Consider the following 20,822-nt stretch of genomic DNA (forward strand, 5'->3'; position numbering starts at 1 on the left):
AGGTCAGCTGCAATTTGCAACATAAGGTAATCAAACAATTAATCAATTAATTATCAATCAATGAATCAATTGATTAATTAATCAATGAATCAATTAATTAATCATGGAGTTATCAGTTTAACAAGCTGTTTTAGTTGGGATTTGATACTGTACATGGTCCACTGGTGATGCTGGGTGTTTACAAGTATGTTTTGTACGAGTGTTTCTTGGTGAATGGTGCTTGCCTGCGTGTCTAACTGCTGAGGTTGTGTGAAGATTGCAGCGTACGAGCGGGAGATTAACACTCTCCGGGAGGAGCTGCTGAAGGAGATCGGCCACCTGGAGAAGAAGAAAGAGGAGGCTGTCAAAGCTGCGTCCAACTGCTCTGAGGAGCATCTGCAGACCATGCAGGAGGACTTCGTCAGTGAGTACCGCCACCACACAGCCTGCATCCCACCTGCTCGGCAGTCTGTGTCCAGGATCACACCACATGCCATGGGCTCTAGCAAAGCTTGTCTAGTTACCAAGAGGAATCACAAAGGGATTTGCAAACGGAACAAATATGCCACATAGTTCTGGACTCCTAAATAGGCTTGTCCATTTTGTCAAACATCATTCTTTTCTCTGACTAAGCAATAAGAGAAGATTATAATTTTGGATATAATGTGTACCGGTACTATTTTATTGTCGTTGTGTGTGATGCCAATAAAGCACTCTTTCGAACACTGAATAAATAATTAAACTTTGGAGTTAGGACCTCCCTACTACTTAAGCTACTTCTTGACTCCTAACAGATACAGGAGATGACCCTCTTATGAATCGTCTCGTTTTATCAACCGGCTCTGGCTTTAGTGTAGTGTGTGAGAGAAAATGGCCAGATAGTTAAGTCAGATTTGGGCGATGGTGGTATGCGATTGGCGTTTGCAAATCTTTCCTGTCAGAGGAAAGAGAAAACTTGCCTCTATCCAAACCTCAGTGAGTTACATACTGTAGGCTGGGTGTGTACTGATAGGAGTATCTAAAAGCTTATTTTGTCCAAAGCATTTTGTCTCAGTGGGTTCCAGAAGCTGGGTGTAAACTGATAGGAGTATCTAACAGCTTATTGTAGCCATGTTGGTGGGGAGTAATAGGAGCTTATAGCCACAGCTTACCGTATATTTAATATTTCTGTAACACTGAATTGTGCAATGGTTGTAAAGTGATGTGTCGGATGTGTGTGTGTGTGTGTGTGTGTGTGTGTGTGTGTGTGTGTGCATGTGTGCCTGACTGTGTATTTCAGCCCTGCAAAGGCGCCTAAGTGCCCTTCCTCCTACTCTGCGCTCCATGAAGACGGACTACGCCAGCCTGAGGACTCAGGTCCGCAACTTCTCCGACTTTTACGGAGCCGCCATTAAAGACGCCAAGAAGCAGGTGAGGCCTCCTTCTGTTGACTCCGTGAAGACCGAGAGCCACTGTTTGTCCTCCACTGTTTACACAGCTGATTCGTCACTAAATTAATATTTGCAGTGTACGCATGCATGTGCTTGTGTGTGTGTGCGTAAGCATTGTCTTTGTTGATGACTTGAACTTAGTGCACTCTGGTCACACCACACATCTGTGTACACTTTTGCATGCTCTAAGTGCTTGGTATGTTGGCCTACTGTATGTGTGTGTGTTGTCTGACTCATGCAGATAACAGCAGCCATGAGTGAGATATCGGAGGCTAACAAAGACCTGCTGGAGAAGTACAGGAAGGAGGTGGCTCTGCGCAGGAAATACCACGAGCAGCTTGTGGAGCTCAAAGGTAACACTGGATGTTAAGAGGCACTTAGCTTGTCATATACGTAAAATATTTAAACAATAATATAATAATAAAACATTAATAAAAGTAGCTAATTAAACTGATACAGAGCACGAACAGTACTTATGAATAGGGAACATTACCCCCCACAGTTCATGTTTTATTCACCCCATTTGTCAGCTTATGTTTTATGCATTCATCAAATGTTTAGTACTGAAATGAGGCAGTAGCCAAGGCCATGGGTTGTGCTGCTACCCTGTTGTAACTCTGGAAACTCTGAATCACAGGAAACATCCGTGTGCTGTGCCGTGTGAAGCCTGTTCTAAAGGAAGACCAACATGAGGAGGGCCAGGGCGTGGTGGTCACCACAGATCCCCACAACGAGTCGGCCCTCACCGTGGTAAACAAGGGCAAAGGTCGCGGTTTTGAGCTGGATAAAGTGTTTCATCCTCAGGCAACTCAAGAGGAGGTAATGGACATTCATCATGCCCCATTCAACAGCAACACACACACACTCACATATCACTGAAGTTTAGCTTTAGGGGATTAACATGGAACGGTTTCTGTTTTCAGGTGTTTCAGGAAATCGAGCCCCTTGTGACATCCTGTATCGATGGATATCATGTCTGTATCTTTGCATATGGTCAGACTGGATCAGGAAAGACCTATACTATGGAGGTACCGTAGAGTCACAATTCTGGCTCTTATTTCTGCTGAGTTTATTACGCATTTATCCTCAAAAACAGTTGGACTTGGGAGCTTGGGAGCTCTCATCTCAAATCACCTGTCATGTCTGACTTAATTGATTTAACTAAGATTTGCATTTGCTGTTCTTTTGTGTGCTGACGTCCCACTTGTGTGCCCTTTTAGGGGACATCGGAGAACCCTGGCATCAACCAGCGTGCCCTGAAGCACCTCTTCAACGAGATCGAGGAGAGGAAGGACATGTGGGAGTACACCGTCAGCGTCACCTCGGTAGAGATCTACAACGAGGTCCTCAGGTAGCACCTCACAGAAATCTCTCTCTACATGAGCTTTATACTGTACATCCTTAGTTTCAAAGTCATCAGTGTGTATCAATTCTGTGTACATTCATTATTGAATTGTCTTATAGAGTTATAGTTTGTATGTTTATGGTTTGGTAATATGAAAACATTATTTTCATTGTTGTTTTTTTATATTGTTATTATTATTTTTATTATTATCATATATCATATAACTATATTATATATATACTACTATATATATATATGACATAATTTTTTATTTTTACAAAATTGTCTACCAAATACAATAAACATAAGTAATTTGGATTGTTAGAAGCTTGTTGATTGTTAGAAGCTGGTTAAATGTCTGTACCAATGGACTAATGGTAGAATCAGATTCTCGGGCAGATTCTCAGATTCCCATCATAGTACAATGTGCTGGATTGCTTTTTCTGTGTGTATTCAGAGACCTGCTAAGTAAGGATGGAGAGAAGCTGGACATCAAGATGAATCCAGATGGCTCTGGTCAGCTGCATGTCCCCGGCCTCAGAGTCATCGAGGTCAAAAGCTTTCAGCACATTAAGAAGGTCAGTCACCTCTGCCTTGTGCCTTAAGCCCAATTCACACCAAAGATTCCCGACACGACGAGACCGAGTTGCAGTGATGTGATTTACAGTAAATGTTGCACGTAGTTACAAGCCTTCGCAGAGCATTCAACATGTTTAGTTGTGGTTGCAAGGTTTTAGAACGTCTCATCGCGAATCTTTGGTCTGAACCCTACTTTACAGCTCGACATTTTATTTCAGGGATTAATTGCGACATGTTGTTTTAACAGATTACTTCACCTTGGACAGTATTTATCTTATGCAACATCACACATAACATCACATGTTTTCTTCATAGATTCCATAACTTTTTGCATAACTAAATTGTAAATCCTGAAAAAAAACGATGTTGTGCTTAACCCTACAAAATCTTTTTCCAGATTCTTGGAATGGCTCGTCGCAATCGGATTACATTCGGCACACAGATGAACCAGCACAGTTCGCGATCTCATGCTCTCCTCATGATTACTGTGCAGGGGATAGACCTCGCCACTGGCACCAAGACCACGGGTCAGTAAAGCACGCATACACACACACATGCACACACGCACACATACAGTACGCACACACACACACACACAATTAACTGCGCCACTAACCAGGCAGATTCATGCTTACTGCGACAAGCCGCAAATCACTGCTTGATCTCTATGTGTGCTCAACCATTAACACACACACACATACACACACACACACACACACACACGCACACAGACACACATACACACACACACACACACACACACACACACACCACACACACACACACACAAAATCTCTGCTCAGAATGTCATTCAGCGAGAGCTCCTTCAACTGGCTCTAAAACTCAGCAGGATAACTTTGTCACTCCCGTTGCAGGTAAGCTGAACCTGGTGGATCTGGCCGGGTCCGAGCGAGTGTGGAAGTCCGGAGCGGAGGGCGAACGGCTGAAGGAGGCCCAGAACATCAACCGCTCCCTGCTGTCCCTGGGAGACGTCATCCAGGCCCTGAGGGGCCGGCAGACCCACATCCCCTTCAGGAACTCCAAACTCACCTACCTACTGCAGGACTCTCTCGGCAAGGGAAACAAGACGGCCATGGTTGTGCAGGTACCAGCAAACACTTATGCTTTTACATACTAACTAACATGCTACTAACAATACTTATACATGTTACTAACTAAAATGCTACTAACAGACACCTATACTAACTAACATGCTACTAACAATACTTTTACATGTTACTAACTAACATGCTACTAATAGACACTTATGCTTTTACATACTAACTAACAAGCTACTAACAATACTTTTACTGTACATGTTACTAACATGCTACTAACAGACACCTATGCTTTTACATGGCACTAATATACACATTTGTACATGGTTTTGGAGCAGGCATCCTTTTGCAAGATGAAGACGTTTTTGTCATTTTCTTGTCCTGATCTTTGAAATGACATACCTCTATTGCTAGTTTACACAGTAACAATTTGTTGTATTACATGTAGACATGAGTGGAATATATTCCGATATGTGTCCAATAGCCCACTGAATGTACAGTAAATAATCAATGTTATATGAACAAGCTGAAATCATAACATAGGGATTTGCAGACCTGTGTAAATGACACATCTGACGTACAGTATGGTCAGAGTCATCCCTATCTCTTGTTGCTGTATCCACCAGGTGTCGGCTCTGGAGAGTAACGTTGGTGAGACGCTCTGCTCTCTGAAGTTTGCTCAGCGGGTTTGCAAGGTCGAACTGGGGCCTGCAGCCCGGAAGATTGAAGCAGGTGAAAAGATTAGCGAAAACTACTGTTGAGATGGCGAGGTAACGTTCGGCGCAGGTCTGTTTCTCTGTTTTCCAAGTCATCCGTGAGGGGTCTGTGTCTGTCTCGTGTAAAGGGCTATGGTCCACGGCACAGTCCCTCATAAGGCACCAGACAGCACGAGCTGTTCTGATAGGTCAAGCCTCACCTCCTGCTCTCGGTCTCTGAAATGGCTTCTCTCCCCACCAACTGCTCTGCATGTCAGCTCAGACTGCCATAATCTCAGGCCCCTGGTGCCATTCTCACCTGGACAGTTGTTTTCCACAACCACAATGAGCTGATGGTCAGGAAACTAGCCAGGGACAGTCTAGATCGCAAACATATAGAGGGAGAGGACAGAGGCATGACAGCACCGTGTCTTTTGGCTTCACTTCTATTCTCAGAGATCAAACAATGCAGCATTTATCATCTGTTCTATCACATATCTCTGCAACATGCTAAGCTAGTCTTTGAAACGCATATATTTATAAAGTAATAACCACTATGTAGGAAAAATGTAGTCTTATCCATTGAGTTTATCGGTGACTGTTATGGTAGCCATGTTAAATTACTTCACATTCTCATGTTGTGTAACAACACAAGATATAACAGGAATTCCTGATTGTTTAGAGTTGTTATGATTAAGATAGAGTTTGTGAAATGACTGATCTTTGGTAAATGATTGCATTTAACTTGACACTGGGGGCCCTAATTTGAGTTATGGGTTATAAGTGCAAAGCCTTAAGTCTAACTAAAGCTAAGTAAATATTTAAGCAAGATCAATTTTCTAATTTAACATTGTGGGCAAGACCTTGAGCGAAAACATTGAAGAGTCAGCTCTGCGTACCCACATGCCACCCGATAGCTGTAATTCATACAAAGATACTTTGCTTGTTGACAGACTTTGCCTGCCTTTTAAATGAGGGCCTGGGGTGCGTCATAAATATAGCTCATGTAGATTAATGTAGTATGCCCTTTGTCCACCACACACTGCTTTATATGGTATCATGTGCAATACTACCATGTCAGAATGTGAAATTAAAATGCTCAAGAGATTTACAATGTCTGTACTGTCGGGGGATGGCGAAGCACTTTATGCCAAGTCATGCGTGTTGAGGTTGTTTGAGCATATTTCAGCTGTTTTTGTCACAATTATCCTCATTATTCTCTCGCTCTCTCTCATTTGTGCCAGTTTGAAGCTGTAGACATCTGACTTTTAGGCACTATTGCGTCAAAAGGGGTTTTAGATAATGCTTCTTCATTTAAAGTGAAAGTGAGTAAGGTAATAGAGAATGTCTTTTGTTACTCTATTGTAGAGTAGACAAGTGTGGAAATGTTGGTTTACAAATGGATAAACAATTAGGGATCCCGATTGCATTAAAAGAACCCTTTATGAATAGCTACAGTCAGAGAGAACTGTGTGATGATGTTCACTCACAAGTATGTGTTTGAAACAAATCCTGTTTTGTACTCCAACAGCTTGTCAGTATCATGACTTTGGAACCTTCCAGATAACCTGTACTAGTAGCTACAGAGAAAAATAAACAAACCAAATGGATTCACTTTCATATCAAAGTTTGTCTTTAATTACATTTTTTTACAAAACACTAAACCTTTTTCTGGAGACAAAATAACACAAACAAACGGCATCAAATAAAAATCAAGATCGGGGATGTCACATGATCAGAGTCAATCTTGAAGGATCCACCAGAACAATATTTTGTCTAATATGGCTGGTCTAATGTGAATGAGACAATGGACTCTCTGTTGAAATAGAGATGAGCGCAGACGAGCAGAGGACTGGAGAGAACACCTTGTCTGGAGCTGCAATACTGATCGAACCCTTGTCCTGTCCGTCTGCAGTTTTACCACCTTTGCCCTCTATGTGATTTTGGGTGATGTGTCAGCAGAGGTGGTCTGAGAACGGCAAGTCCAGTTTAAATGACCGCATCTGTACAGAATGGTTTACAGACTGAGGGACCGCTTCAGTCTGAATCACCCTCGGCCAATCCAACAGCTCCCACGGCAGCCGCCAACTCTTCTTCGCTGCCCTTCAAGCGCTCCCCTGCGTGGACACACACACACACACACACACACACACACACACACAATATTGATTGCAATTCTACTATGGTAAAGTCAAAAGTCAATAAAAAGGAACAAGGAGGAATGCAAAACCTGGGTTACCAAAACGACTACAGTATATGGCCTGATATTAAAACAGGCATGAACAGTCTTGCTAAAGCTATTTTAAGATTGTACAGATGCAGATGCTAAGACAAGAACCACACCAGTGATGTCATCAAGTGGTTTTTCAAATCTCCAGAGACTCGAGAGCTCACAGCAATTACCCTATAAGTGCACATGCCAAAAAGATTCAGCTGCTGCTCATTAGCGAGATCAGCATATACAGAAACATGCTCTGACTAGCAGCTACATCCTATTATAAACACTGTAGGCTACAACCCCACATTCTAGCAAACGCAACACATTCCTTTACTGCAATCGATGGATCAAGGTTAAAGATCACTAAATGGTACAAACCAATAGCAAAATGTTTACGGAATGACTTGGACTTTCAGTAATAATATATTAGTATTACTGTAATGCTAATAAAATATGCAATTCTGTGGTGGGTCGAAATACTGTTTCCAAACACTACTCCCCATAATGGCATGTTGTTCAGTAAAATATTCAAGGCGGTCTATCATGTATATACCATGGTTATGTGTATTATATAGTTATAATGACATCTCAGGGTCTCTCCAACACAATCACACAAGACATATGTAAAATAATCTTGAATGACGTTTCCATATCATTCTTTGTTTGGCAAACTGCAAACCCAACTGGGCAAAAGTGAAAAAGAATAATGGCAGTAGCAGGAAATCGGTATAAAACCTGGCCTCGCATCAAGTCTCAGGAGAATGCATGTCCTATACTCACTGATGAGTTCAGCAATAGCCTTCTGTGTTCGCCTTTCCAACTTCTCCAGTTTCTTCGCTACATCCCGTTTCAAATCCCTGATGGCATACAACAAGAAAAAGCACATTTCTCAACAGACTGTTGCCTTTCCTTTGAAGACTGAAAGCTTGACAGTCGACATACATTTAAAAAATAAAAACAATAAATAATAAAAAAAAGACTTACCAATCAGGCTTCCTTGGGGCAAGGTTGGCTAGATCCTTCACAATGCAAGGAGGAAAGAAAATTAATGCATGTAGACCAAAGTTGTGCACAGTACCAAACACAGAACACAGTGTAAACAGCATGTGTTTCCTGCACTCACCACTTCCTCTATGATGGGCTCTGGAATGGCTGCTTCTAGCTGGTCCTTCACCTTGTCTTCCACTGAGAGAGGGAGCAAACATAGCTACCATATGAGTCACACTCAGACATCGGTACGGTATTTAGCAGACGCTTTTGTCCAAAGCGACATACAAATAACAACAATACAATAGTTACATTTAGCAGTAACAATTTAAAAGATGGTAATGCTACATGAAGGAGAATAGCAATAATAAACAACAATGTAAATTCAAACTATTAGAAGCAATTAGTAAACTAAGTGCGTGTTGAACAGATATGCCTTTAGACCCCTCTTGAAAGACCATACAAAAACTGTCATGTTGATGAGCCCTCAACGGACTTTAGACCAATGTCTACTGGTGGCGTCTGACGCACGTCAAGAGACACCAAAGTTTAGAACTCCATCACTTTTAACGGATCAAATCTCACTGGCAGAAAATCATTCTCTCTCTCTCGAGTGTCAAATCCGTTGACGCCGCCAGTGGGCGTTGGCTTTGAGAAGGTACAGGTGAGGCGAGGTGAGGTGAGGTGAGGTGGTGTAAGAGCTCACCTGAGGCGGGCTTGGCCTTGGGCACCTGCCTTTCCTTCAGCTCGTCATCCTCTGGGGTGTAGTTCCTCAGCTTCAGCTCTCTGCACAAAGACAGCGTCCGTTCAGATGTTATCGCACTCCTGACCCTCCTGCTCACACTAGGACTTACAAGACCACTCCTGACCCTCCTGCTCACACTAGGACTTACAAGCGTCCGGTCAGATGTTATCGCTCTCCTGACCCTCCTGCTCACACTAGGACTTACAAGCGTCCGGTCAGATGTTATCGCTCTCCTGACCCTCCTGCTCACACTAGGACTTACAAGACCACTCGTGTTATCGCACTCCTGACCCTCCTGCTCACACTAGGACTTACAAGACCACTCCTGACCCTCCTGCTCACACTAGGACTTACAAGACCACTCGTGTTGAGAGCAGATGTTATCGCACTCCTGACCCTCCTGCTCACACTAGGACTTACAAGACAGCGTCAGTTCAGATGTTATCGCACTCCTGACCCTCCTGCTCACACTAGGACTTACAAGACCACTCGTGTTGAGAGCGTCCGTTCAGATGTTATCGCACTCCTGACCCTCCTGCTCACACTAGGACTTACAAGACCACTCGTGTTGAGAGCAAGTTGGCTTAGTACAACTTGTCTCGGCTGTTTTTATCTTTTACGACATTAAGGAATGTGTGAGTGATTCATCAATTAGTTGATTATTAATCAACTGTTAACTGTTATGTTAACTACAAATGAATCGATAAAATAATCAAGTTATCATATTGTATCGACAGGTTGGTGCTCAATTTCATTGTAATTCTGCAATGGCAATAAAGAATCTTATCTTATCATAATCGACTGTCAAAATTATTTTGTGCCAACCAAAACAAAGTACAATAGACTTGGCAACTCAGCCAATTTGTGAGTTCACATTTGTTCAGCCCAGGACCAGCAGAGGGCAGCATAGGACAACTCTTCTCCCATAACTGGGAGTGTGGGTGGGGACTGCAAGACCATCAGAGAGATGTGCTGGGGTGTGGAGGGAGTTCATCTACAAGTCACGTCTGTACAACATGGTGCAATGCATCTTCTAATGAAGTTTCTGTGGACCGCATCCAAGCTGGCAACAACTGGTACGGTTTCTAACATCTGTTTGTTTAATCTCAGCTACCCACTCCGTGTATAATCTGTCCTCTAAAGTGGGATCACCAGACAGCTCTGTTTAATATCTTTAACAGGCTCTCAAGCAAGTGCCTCTCAATTACTGCCTTGGGCATAAAAAGCCCTTATTGATACAACACGTTCTTAAAACGAAAGACCACCAGAGGTTTCTGCAGAAGTGGCCTAAAAAACTCTGGTATTGTGCAATGAAGGGGAGAAAGGTGAGACCTTCAGCTGAGGCAGGCCGCAAAGAAGGGAAAGCCCGTTTTCTACAGAAGGGCCGGACCGTGAGAAACCATTTCGGGCAGAGATTCCTCTGTGAATAGGGGTCTGAAATGAGTCAGCCTGCCCCTAGAGGAGTGTTCTGATTCTGCCCAGACTCCAAAACATAGTGTAGGGGACATTCATCAGACCCTCAGCAACAGCCACCACCACTGACTGAGCTATAGCTGTAGCTATATAGGCAAATGCACGTCTATAGAGTCAAACAGATATAAGTACAGTACAGTATATATTCTGTTTGAGACCACAGCACTGGACATCTGAGCAGGTTGTTGTGTATTCAAGGTTCTGCACCTTCCATAGATATCTGGAACCTGACTGTACACACAGGTTTGCTAATTTGAAAATAATGACACCACTGACTATCTGTGACATGCCGTGGGACTCTGAAATACTCTTGGTCTGTTTTCCCAAGAGTTCAAATTAATCCAATTTGCAAATTTAATGACATGCACGCTCCCTGCAGGGTTGAGTTGGGAGAAATTTCCATTTTTAATAGCCAAAATAACTCCAGGGCTGTGGCATTGACACACTGTATTTCAGGACAAGTACAACCAACATGCCGGGGAAGGGCAGCCGCCACAGCAGCATCAGCTCCAGAACATAAACAATGGAACAAAAACCGTCTGGCAGGAGAGAGATAGATAGTCTCGCCTGGCTGCCTGAAATAGAGCAGCGAGGGCTGTGGGATATCTGAGGAGCTATTAGTACACGTCTCCGTGTAAACAGTGGGCGTAGGCTGGTCACCGGGACGCGACGGTTCTGCAGGAGGTGCTTAAGAAGGGAAGGGAGGGGAGAGAACAGCTTGGGTTCAGCTCCGCTTTGGGCCAGATGTTTTCGCTGTGGTGCTTATCACACAGGGGCAGCATACAATTGTTGTGCTTTCATTTACAACAACGAGGTCAAGTTCAAGGGCTTGAAGGACCTTTTTCCCTTCTTCTTTTTTTTTGAGTTAGAGGCAAGGCTACCCCAGGCGTGTAACTAAAGCGTTCAGTTTGCAGAACATATCCTGCAGTAGCTAACTTACACTTTAATCAATGGATAGATGCACTGTAGGTGTTGCACATGCATTCGAAAAAACTTCTCGAACAGTCTTCAACAACTACGTCTACGCTCCGCTGACAGAGTGCTTTTAATACACACCTGATGTAGCCCGACTATTAGGCTAGTGACTTAGTCAAGTTAATGGATGCATGCTGCTTTGTGTGCATGCACCGGTCTGTGTGTATGAGAACCCATGTGTGTGCAAGCTGCAGAGGCGCGCTCAAACTCCTAAAAATCTCTTTGCTTCTTCGGGTGCGAGTTAAAAGTATCCAATTCTAATGTGCAAAAGAACCGCACTCACTAGTTCTTTTTACTTTTTATTATTGCACCATGCCTAAACAAACGAGTTTTGGCGTCAAGCCGTCCTCAGTGTATGAGAGCCCATGTGCAACAGCATGTTAGTGTGTAGTAGTACCTGTGTCGGTCTTCTGGCTCCAGATCTGGCCCGGGCAGCGTTCTCTTTCTCTCCGGCTCTCCATCTTCGGTGTCTCTTCCCTACAAAATACGCAGCAATCAATGCATATTTCTCATGTCATGTACATAGTAGTCAAAATGATCTAAATCAACTGTCACACAGGCACTGCAAGAGCAAGTATCAGCCTATTACTGAGCCTTTCAAAAAAGGTTTCAGCACAAGAGGTACCGAGGTATTATGATTGAAGCCAGAAAGAACTGAGATGTTGGCCAGTATTCAAAACTGAAACAAAAGGCAAGGAAGAACACCCGCCTCCACACACACACATCCCCAAACTAAAATCCTAGATTTCCTGGAGAGACTTCCTGACCAGCTGTCAGAACAATGCAAAATAGTAGCACAACCATTCTTGAAGTGCTCTATATGCAAAACAACGCAGCTGCTCTTGAATGTGAACAGTGAACAACAGACCAATCCGTCTGTGTTCTTGACGCCCCATTGAAGTAATTACCTATTTCCGCAGCGATGCTCCCAATACCAACAATACACAGATAAATAAAAATTAAGTGGATGAAATATAGCACTGTTACTAATGAGACTAACTTGACTGAACAGCTTCCTGTACACAGACATTTGCAAAATTGCCACAATCGGTATTCAACATTTTGTTACAGATGTCCATTAACTTCACCTGATCAGCTGTGAATGGATTCAATTAGTCGCCCGTTATTAATAGACACAACAAAACCAGGCAACGCTGACCAGAGTTGACACGCTTGATGGCGAATTATGCTAGAACTATGTTAGCTAGCTCCCAGTCACTTAACGTTAGAGAATCGTGTGTTGTTAGCCTAAAGTTGCTATGCTAGTCTGAAAACAAGACGGCAATTGATTCTCAGATTACAGCCACATTTCCAGATTCATTGCTCCATGGCAGTTACATCCATTTATTTCAAGTAAGATCAAATTGATTTAACATGAACGTTAGTTCAGAAATCCCAACGTGTTTTCGTAGTGCCGAAACAAACTGGCTAAGTTATCTGACACGGTAACGTTAACGTTAACGTTTAGGCTAATTCATGTTACACTAGGCATCAAGTAGTAGATAACTTTGGTAGTAATGCAACGTATTTACCTGGAGTTGTTTGTCTCTTAAAGCTTTTAATCTTTCTTTCCTCTTTAGTGCCTGTTCCTGTAGCGAACCAACTGACTTCTCCATACTTTCTCAATGCTAATAACTTACTTAGCTAACATGAGCATGACGTTAATCGAAAATGGAGTTCAAGATCGAGGAATGTTGTGGAGTGCAGAGAGAATCGATTGGTGCAGCCGGGGAGTGGTGAGCTTTTACTGTCAGCTGTGAGAGCTGTACAGTAGGCTGGGCCTACACTGTTGGTAAGAAAGTCTAATGTTGTAATGCAGTCTTTGTTGTTTCCCCTGTACTACATGTGCAATACTTTTTAGTCTATTGTTCTTAATGGAAGTATGCTAAAAAGAATGTAGGTCTAATTCATTCACTGGCTTTAGAGGAGGAGGAACACATGCCTTAGTAGATCATAATCTGAACCTGTTCATTTTATCCTCTGTATTTCATGACAGCTTGCTGTCAAGGAGTGCCTCACTTTACATGCAACATTTTGTCAAGAAACAGGGGGCATTTTTTTATGTTGTGTGAAGGGAACATTTTATTCAGCTCTCTATCAATCATTTCATCCACACAACAGCTTGTCAGCTTTTTTCACCCAGGAATGAACTAGACCTAGCCTACTAAATTAAGTTCTGAATGCACTCTAATTTCAAATCAAGAGAATGTATAACTTAGCCCAGGACAGGAGTCTCCAATCTTTTTCCCTCTGAGTGCTACTTTGACAAAATAGACATGGCCGAGACTCTCTTTGTAGACTGAATTTGATTTCAGAGGAATTTTAAACATTTTCTCAAGCGACTGGGTTATCAGATTTATGAACGTCTTCCTCAAACCTTTTGGAGAGCTACTTAGAAACTAGTGAGGACTGGGGAGGGCCTACTGACTGACGTGTGAACTTCTGATTGACCCAAAAATATCAAAAGTGGTGAATGCTGCTCCATAGTGCTTTTTAGACTTAGACTTTTAGGCTGAAAGCACTGCCTCAAATGTGACCACGCGTTAAACATACCCTGCTCAAAATGTTTTATACGTTCAGTTTTTATGTGGATTATGGTCACATATTAAACACAGGCACCAACTTAAAAAAAACCCATCAGTAAACAAAAATGAAAGAGAAGATGAAGTCTTCAAAAATGAAGTGAGAAAACGTTATCCTGTCATTTCTTCCTTGGTGTGTTTTGCTTTTAACCTCTTCAGTCTCTTTGTTTAGGGCTGTCTGTCCTCCTTCAATCTTCTGCCTATTTCTTTGCAGTCTTACTGATCTCCGAGTCACATTTTCTATAACACCTTTGTATTCAGACTCTATACACTCCTCTTGAAAAGCCGGCAGTGTGATTTCTATTTTCTTCATCAGCTTCCACTTCCTCATCTTCGAGACAGAGGTATAGCAAATGGCCTACCTTAAGTGCTCTTTGCGCCTGGTCAGCTTAATAGACCTGCCATTCCTTTGTCTTATCTTCTTCCTTCATCCACCCAACTCCTATGATTTCCATTAGTAACAAAGCTTGAACACATACTGTATCCACGAAATTGGTGCATCTGAGTAAGAGTGAGCTAGCCAACACGTGGTCCTCTTTATCTTTACCAGTAGTCACACACAACTAGCGCAGAGTATCTGAACAGCAGGTAAAAAAGATCTAACTAACAAATGTAACAAAGGGTTTTATCAGGAGGTAAAATACATTATTGTCTGCCAATTTCAATATCTTGGTTCATCATGGAGATCAAACATGGATAGGCTACATATTAACAAAGCTTTTGTGTTGCCAAACAAAAGCAGCATCGTTGTGCAGTTACATCTAAGCAATGCAAAATGCTCTTACATTGCAAAAGTAATTTTGAGGTCTCAAGAAAACTAAAGCTAAACTATTACAAAAGAGATATTAAAAGGTGTAATTGTTTAAAGAGGTACTTTAACTTTATTTTGTGTCTTATACTGAGATTGAAGATTGAAGTTCAGCATCATTCTCTCCAGGCCTTTAGGCGGTACTATTAAACCTTAATTAGGTTTTGACTCCAAAGTGATACATTGGTGTATGACTTTTCAGCTACCTTTGTAGTCCTTTCAATGCATGTAACTTTGTTGTGAACAGTTTAGGCCTGTTATAACATTTGCATTACTGACTTGATGACACACTCAAAACAAAAACTCATAATTCAGGCCCTGTTCAGGCTTACACAGGCAACCACTCAGCACTGGGCACGACCTGGCTTGGTATGTAGGGCATCACCATGGCAATACAGCTGCCTGAATCTCTCTCTGTCCATCCTCATATTGACCAGTGCTGGCCCGATATACAACCAACCTGTGCTCATACATTATACCAGAGGCAAAGCTGATTAGACAGAACACAATAGCCCAATATCAAAGTGATCAAAGCTCTCTTTAATCTTGTCTGAGTAGGAAAAGAAACAGGCACTTGCAGGGTAAAATAAAGGTTATTTTCTGTTGTCTAGTAATATCCCAAAGATCTGATGAACTCATTTAGATCAACTTGAACTACAAATAAAACTCCAATAAAAACAAATGAAGAAATATTCAATCATTAATCTGCAAATATGATTGAAGCCATTATTTGTCATTTAAGTGGTGACACTCAAGAGTTCTCCCTCTGTCCTGTTTGTCAGGTGTTCATCAGTGGACTGTCCTGTTTGTCAGTTGTCCGTCAGTGGAGAGGCACTACTCTTCCTCTGTAGTTGTTTTGTGGAGGAGTACATCCTGTGAAATGGGGCCACACGCACAAGGAGCCTGATTTAGATGACAAGAGGTCACTTGTAGAACACTTCTGTGACTTTACACTGGAATTGTGACTGACTTGTGGAAAAACATGAAAAGCTTGGACAGCTTCTAATGGACAGGCAGTGCAAAGGAATCTTTCAGAAAACAAATATTTCTTATTCTTTGGTATAAAAGTGGGCAAACACACACATTCACATTCAGACTATCAAACATCACTATTTATATGCTCCTCACTTTCTTGGGCTATGTTGCCATGTGGACATGTTGGTGCCCAATGCATTTATAGATCTATATATTAACAAATATTTTTGCCAAGGGTTTTTGTTACAAAATGTTGTATTATTGAATGAATGCAGACGTTCAAATTAAGGTAAATAACTTTGAATTTCGTATTATATTCAGTAAAGGAGGTCACCTCATTCTAAAATGGGAAAGTGAAAGACCACCGAGCTCAAAAGTCGAGCAGGGTAGACGATGTCTTTAATTTCTTTCCACGGTCGCACAAATTGACAAGGGACTTAATAACACCGAGGGCTGTGATGCTTAGGTTGGTTACCAAAGCCGTAGTCTCACGAGTGTAACACTAGTTGGGGACACAGTCTGCCAAATGCAGGAAGGAGTGAGACATGAACGTTGACTGTGCTCATTAGCGTGCGTATTTTTGTTAATGGAGACGTTGCGTTGGAATCACTACAGTGTTGTCGGTGCCTACCGTCTTTTCGTCTTTTCAGTTGAGCACTGACTGTGCAGTTCCATAGGAGTACTTGAATCTCGTTGACATGTAGGCTATCTGTCTCTAACTTTGGAGAGGCTTGGCGACCAGGTAGCCTGACAGCGAGGGAGCATGTACTATCGCTCCTGGATTCATTGTGTCTTTTCAAGAAAAAAGCACTGGACACGTTGCTACCACATGAAGAGGGTAACAAATGTTTTAATCCAATTTTAACGGAGGGCGTTTGATGAAACGCTAGGGAGAATGGCTTCGAAGGAACGACTGTACGAGCTGTGGATGTTGTATTACACCAAGGTGAGTCATTACCCTGCCTGTGACTGGCTCTGGCACCTGTTGCAGTAGCCTTACCATGGTTTAATGTTGAGTCCGCGATTGTTTATAACCTCTCATGTTGCTTAAAGTTAGGAAATCCCATGAAACTAAAGCATATGCTGTTGACACAGTGCTAACGGGCAACCATGTTTGTCATTTCTTGTTCCAAATATGCAAACTGGAGCATATCAGGAAGTATGCCCTATCCGTGAAAAGTAAGGGCATGCAAGAGCGCAGAATCTGTCATGTAGCATACGCATACTAAAGTAAATAGTTTCATCTTGTCATGTCTGATCGTAGGCTACTCTTTTACAAGTCTTGTATTAGTTTCCCATTTATCTCTAGTAGGGTATGTCAATGACAGAAGAATTCTATCCGTTGGTTATTCACAGTTTCAATGGGTGGCAGAGTAATGTTTACCTGTCGTCAATTCGGCTACTTCCTCATTTAGCTACATTGTAGTTTTGGCTTACATGTTTCAGTAAGTGATGGGTTACATTATTGCTGTGCGTTAGTGCTGAATTTAGTTAGCTTCATTAGAGGGTTTATAATCAGCTAGTAACCAGTTATTTGCATTTACTTTGATAGGCCTAGAAAAAACAAGCATATTAATTGAAGGTTTAGCGCGACTAATTATCAACTATGTGGCCTACATAATAATTGACTAGGACAGGCTTACATTTTGTGATGAGAACCAGCAAACTCTTGCCCACGCGTCAATACGCTGCATGCCATACTCCCAAGCTGCGCATTCATTGACACACCTTTTGCATATTCCAGAATGCTTAAGCAACTAATGTCTTATGGTGGGAGAATCCTGTAACGTAGCCTACAACGCCTAGAGCAAACCACAGCCATCATCATTTGTCCGGCAAATGAGTCTGGCCTGTATAACACCATGGAAACTCACAACAACAGGTGTCTGTGTTTTTCCTTCAGCTTTCATGACAGTTGCCCACTTCTTTTGGTTCAAGTTCTCTAGCTGACCAAATAAATGGTGATTACAAGGCACATAACAGATTGCATGGGCATCCTTGGATATATTAATTATTCAGGGTAGTTTCAAGCTGTTCTTGTGCCCAGGGCCGATCAGTTCAGCTATGCTGAATTGTTTAAATTAAATGTCATTGTATTTGAAGTCAGTAAGTAAGCTTCCTGTTCTACCTTTCCCACTGACAGTTCCTCCCTATGCGTCAGTGGTGGCGGGGGCATCACAGGTTAATTAGGTATGTCTGGAGACAAAAGGAACTGGATCCTTTTCAGGGAGTGGAGGCACACGCATATGACTCCACCTCACAGAGTCATTCAGGCCACCAACTGTTGTCTTGTCAGGGTTTGGTGTTTAGTTGTCTTCTCTTTGCTTGTGTTTGTGGTTTCATATAATGGTTTCAGAATTAGCATGAATGGTCAGTTTGTCTGTCAATTTCTGTTGCTGAAAAAAAAAAACATTTGGAGAATTATGTATTAGATGCTGTACTCTTGTCATGTTTTTGGTACAAGGCATGTGTCTTAGAATCAGGTTGGGATGTACAATAGCACAGCAATATCTGCATGCCCAACCACTTCCTTTTGCAGTAGAGGACAGCAGTGACATTACTATGCCACTTCCTCTCATGGCATGCAACCAGTAAGCTTAATCTTTGAGAACAACCTGTTTATGATGGCTGGACCCATTTGTATTGTGGAAACTGGACAGTCAAGTTTACATCTCTCCAGAGCTCATTTCCCCTTGTCCCTTCAGTAGATCCCCCATAGTTTTCTTGGTAGCTAAACTGTGAGTGATCATATCTATGTTTTCTTGACTTTCTGGTCTGGCTATGCTCCAAGTGATAATATCCAAGCTTCCCTGAATTTTCCTTAGACCTCAGTTGAGAACAGCCAAAGAAAGAGGCTGACAAGTTGTTTAGGGTAAGAAGCACAGACCTTAAACAGTGATTTGGCATGAGTGAAGTTTGAAAAACATGTTCTCCCCTTTGTAAGTGCTGTAAAATGACCTGAAGTAACCCTTCTGTGACTGTGATTTAGAATTCTAACTGCCCCAGCCATGTTGTACCTGAAGGCACAGTAGTGGCCTGCTATTATTCAGTGACTTCTTGAAGTTAGCCTCTCTTTCATTGATCTAGACTGGTAAGTCTAGGTTGGACTGGGAATGTTGCCACCCCCACTGACCTAAAGTACACATCAGTAAACCCAGCCCAAATCCAGCACTTATCTTTAAGAGTGTTAGGCCTATTGGCCACGAATTGGGATCACCTTGTTGGAGAAATGATTGTGTCTGTGAAGATATTAAAAGGTATACAGTAGTATCACTAAAGAGTCTTTGTTTTAGTCATACACAAACCTCCCCCTCTCCCCTGTCACCCACATAAATGTCAGCACAGGCAGTCAACTTCAGCTTAGAGACCAAACACAGACAGTCTTCACACCGATGACTAGTGTGTTGTTTTTGCTCAGCATTGTATTTGGGTGCTAACCAATCATGCACTGGTTCTCCCAAGGCGTACAGTGAGCTTGAAGTGCTTGACGTGGAAAACATGATGGGCCCAGGCCAGAACTGTGTTTCTGGCTGCAGTAGCCTAACTGGCGTGTTGTGGCTTGTGTGACTGATAGGGTGGTTGTTTAATGTTGAAATAGTGTGCAGTCTGTCCGTTTGCTGACATGATTATAACATTAGACTCACCGAATAGGCCTATCTAAGAAACACATGCACACAAGGCAGATATTCATTAGGTTGGAAAGGAGAGGAAGAGAACTTTCAATCCATTTGTCTGCTCAACACTCCTGCCAGTTTGTGACATTGTTTATGATTATGCACCATGGCATGGAGGTATTTGCAATATCTCTGTTTTCTCAGAATGACTGATAAAGACTGAAACTGTATTGTATTTGTGTCTTTCCTTCAAAGATACTCTGTATCTGCACCCTACTACAATCTGACAGTCTGTAGCTAGAGGTCTCTCTCACATTTGAATCCCCCTGTTCTTCAGACCACAGTTCTCCTACACAGTCACAGTAGCTCATTCGCCAGAACGTCTGATTTCTATATTTGTCATTTAAAGGGATATTCCGCCATTTTTGGAAATACGCTCATTTTCCACCTTCCCTCGAGCAAAACAATCGATATTTACCTTGTTCCCGTTCATCCAGCCATTCTGTGAGTCTGGCGATACAACTTTTAGCTTCAGCCTAGCATAGATCATTGAATCGGATTAGACCATTAGCTTCTCGCCTGCTAGCTTCATGTTTAAAAGTGACTAAGATTTCTGGTAATTTTCCCATTTAAAACGTTTGTCCTCTCAAGTTAGAAAGTGCAATAAGACCAACTGAAAATGAAACCTGGTGTTTTTCTAGGCTGATTTGACATGGAACTACACTCTCATCTGGCGTAATAATCAAGGCAACTTGCAGCTACTGGCACTACTACTGCTTGTTGTCTATGGGGACTATTTTCAGATGTTGCGTAAGATATCACTGCGCCTATGGTACGTTTGCAAGTTGCCTTGATTATTACGCCAGATGAGAGTGTAGTTCCATGTCAAATCAGCCTAGAAAAACGGCAGGTTTCATTTTCAGTTGGTCTTATTGCACTTTCTAACTTGAGAGGAGACACGTTTTAAATGGAAAAATTACCAGAAATCTTAGTCACTTTTAAACATGAAGCTAGCAGGCGAGAAGCTAATGGTCTAATCCGATTCAATGATCTATGCTAGGCTGAAGCTAAAAGTTGTATCGCCAGACTCACAGAATGGCTGGATGAACGGGAACAAGGTAAATATCGATTGTTTTGCTCGAGGGGAGGTGGAAAATGAGCGTATTTCCAAAAATGGCGGAATATCCCTTTAACAAGTCATACCATGTACACTCTGGAAAACATGCTTCAGAGCTTTCGTTCCTCATGCTTTGAGAGGACTCGTCACTCTGCATTTGTAGTCAGCGTTGTTAGTTTAGCTGATACATTTCTAAGTTGAACCTAGTGCAGGCGTAGGGTTTTAACAGCAGGCCGTTGCCT

At 42.3% G+C, this 20,822-nt stretch overlaps 3 protein-coding genes across 5 annotated transcripts in view; 2 read left to right on the forward strand and 1 right to left on the reverse strand.

Annotated features, from left to right (window-relative positions):
* si:ch211-257p13.3 (kinesin-like protein KIFC3) overlaps window positions 1–5,778 on the forward strand; it is a 14,448-nt gene extending 8,670 nt beyond the window's left edge. The window contains exons 10-20 of the mRNA XM_062531488.1: window positions 1–26; window positions 256–403; window positions 1,259–1,389; window positions 1,651–1,762; window positions 2,047–2,228; window positions 2,333–2,437; window positions 2,630–2,760; window positions 3,212–3,332; window positions 3,731–3,860; window positions 4,209–4,438; window positions 5,018–5,778. The exon at window positions 1–26 is cut by the window's left edge and continues 148 nt beyond it. Coding sequence (XP_062387472.1) covers window positions 1–26; window positions 256–403; window positions 1,259–1,389; window positions 1,651–1,762; window positions 2,047–2,228; window positions 2,333–2,437; window positions 2,630–2,760; window positions 3,212–3,332; window positions 3,731–3,860; window positions 4,209–4,438; window positions 5,018–5,152 — 1,451 coding nt within the window. The 3' untranslated portion in view covers window positions 5,153–5,778. The remainder of the gene's footprint in view (window positions 27–255; window positions 404–1,258; window positions 1,390–1,650; window positions 1,763–2,046; window positions 2,229–2,332; window positions 2,438–2,629; window positions 2,761–3,211; window positions 3,333–3,730; window positions 3,861–4,208; window positions 4,439–5,017) is intronic.
* A 918-nt stretch (window positions 5,779–6,696) lies between these two features.
* ccdc12 (coiled-coil domain containing 12) lies at window positions 6,697–13,168 on the reverse strand. Its single transcript, XM_062531489.1, has 7 exons — window positions 13,017–13,168; window positions 11,882–11,961; window positions 8,998–9,077; window positions 8,428–8,489; window positions 8,289–8,323; window positions 8,085–8,161; window positions 6,697–7,203 (listed from the first exon to the last, which is right to left on the reverse strand). The coding sequence occupies exons 1-7, from the start codon at window positions 13,098–13,100 to the stop codon at window positions 7,124–7,126; spliced, it is 498 nt and encodes a 165-aa protein (XP_062387473.1). The 5' UTR covers window positions 13,101–13,168; the 3' UTR covers window positions 6,697–7,123.
* Window positions 13,169–16,382: 3,214 nt separating this feature from the next.
* nbeal2 (neurobeachin-like 2) overlaps window positions 16,383–20,822 on the forward strand; it is a 58,316-nt gene continuing 53,876 nt past the window's right edge. For all 3 annotated transcript variants that reach the window (XM_062531490.1, XM_062531491.1, XM_062531494.1), the window contains exon 1: window positions 16,383–16,795. In XM_062531490.1, the coding sequence (XP_062387474.1) occupies window positions 16,745–16,795 (51 nt within the window). In that variant the 5' untranslated portion in view covers window positions 16,383–16,744. The remainder of the gene's footprint in view (window positions 16,796–20,822) is intronic.

The sequence above is a fragment of the Sardina pilchardus genome, chromosome 3 (genome assembly GCF_963854185.1).
Source record: "Sardina pilchardus chromosome 3, fSarPil1.1, whole genome shotgun sequence".
NCBI lineage: Eukaryota > Metazoa > Chordata > Actinopteri > Clupeiformes > Clupeidae > Sardina > Sardina pilchardus.

Bases quoted from the DNA above. Each gene is read 5' to 3' on its own strand.
- ccdc12 (XM_062531489.1), bottom strand. From the start codon at position 13,100: ATGGAGAAGTCAGTTGGTTCGCTACAGGAACAGGCACTAAAGAGGAAA. The intron at 11,962-13,016 runs GTAAATACGTTG...CGTATTTTGTAG, and splicing joins TAAGAGACAAACAACTCCAG to GGAAGAGACACCGAAGATGG. The intron at 8,162-8,288 runs GTAAGTCTTTTT...GTATGCCATCAG, and splicing joins GCCCCAAGGAAGCCTGATTG to GGATTTGAAACGGGATGTAG.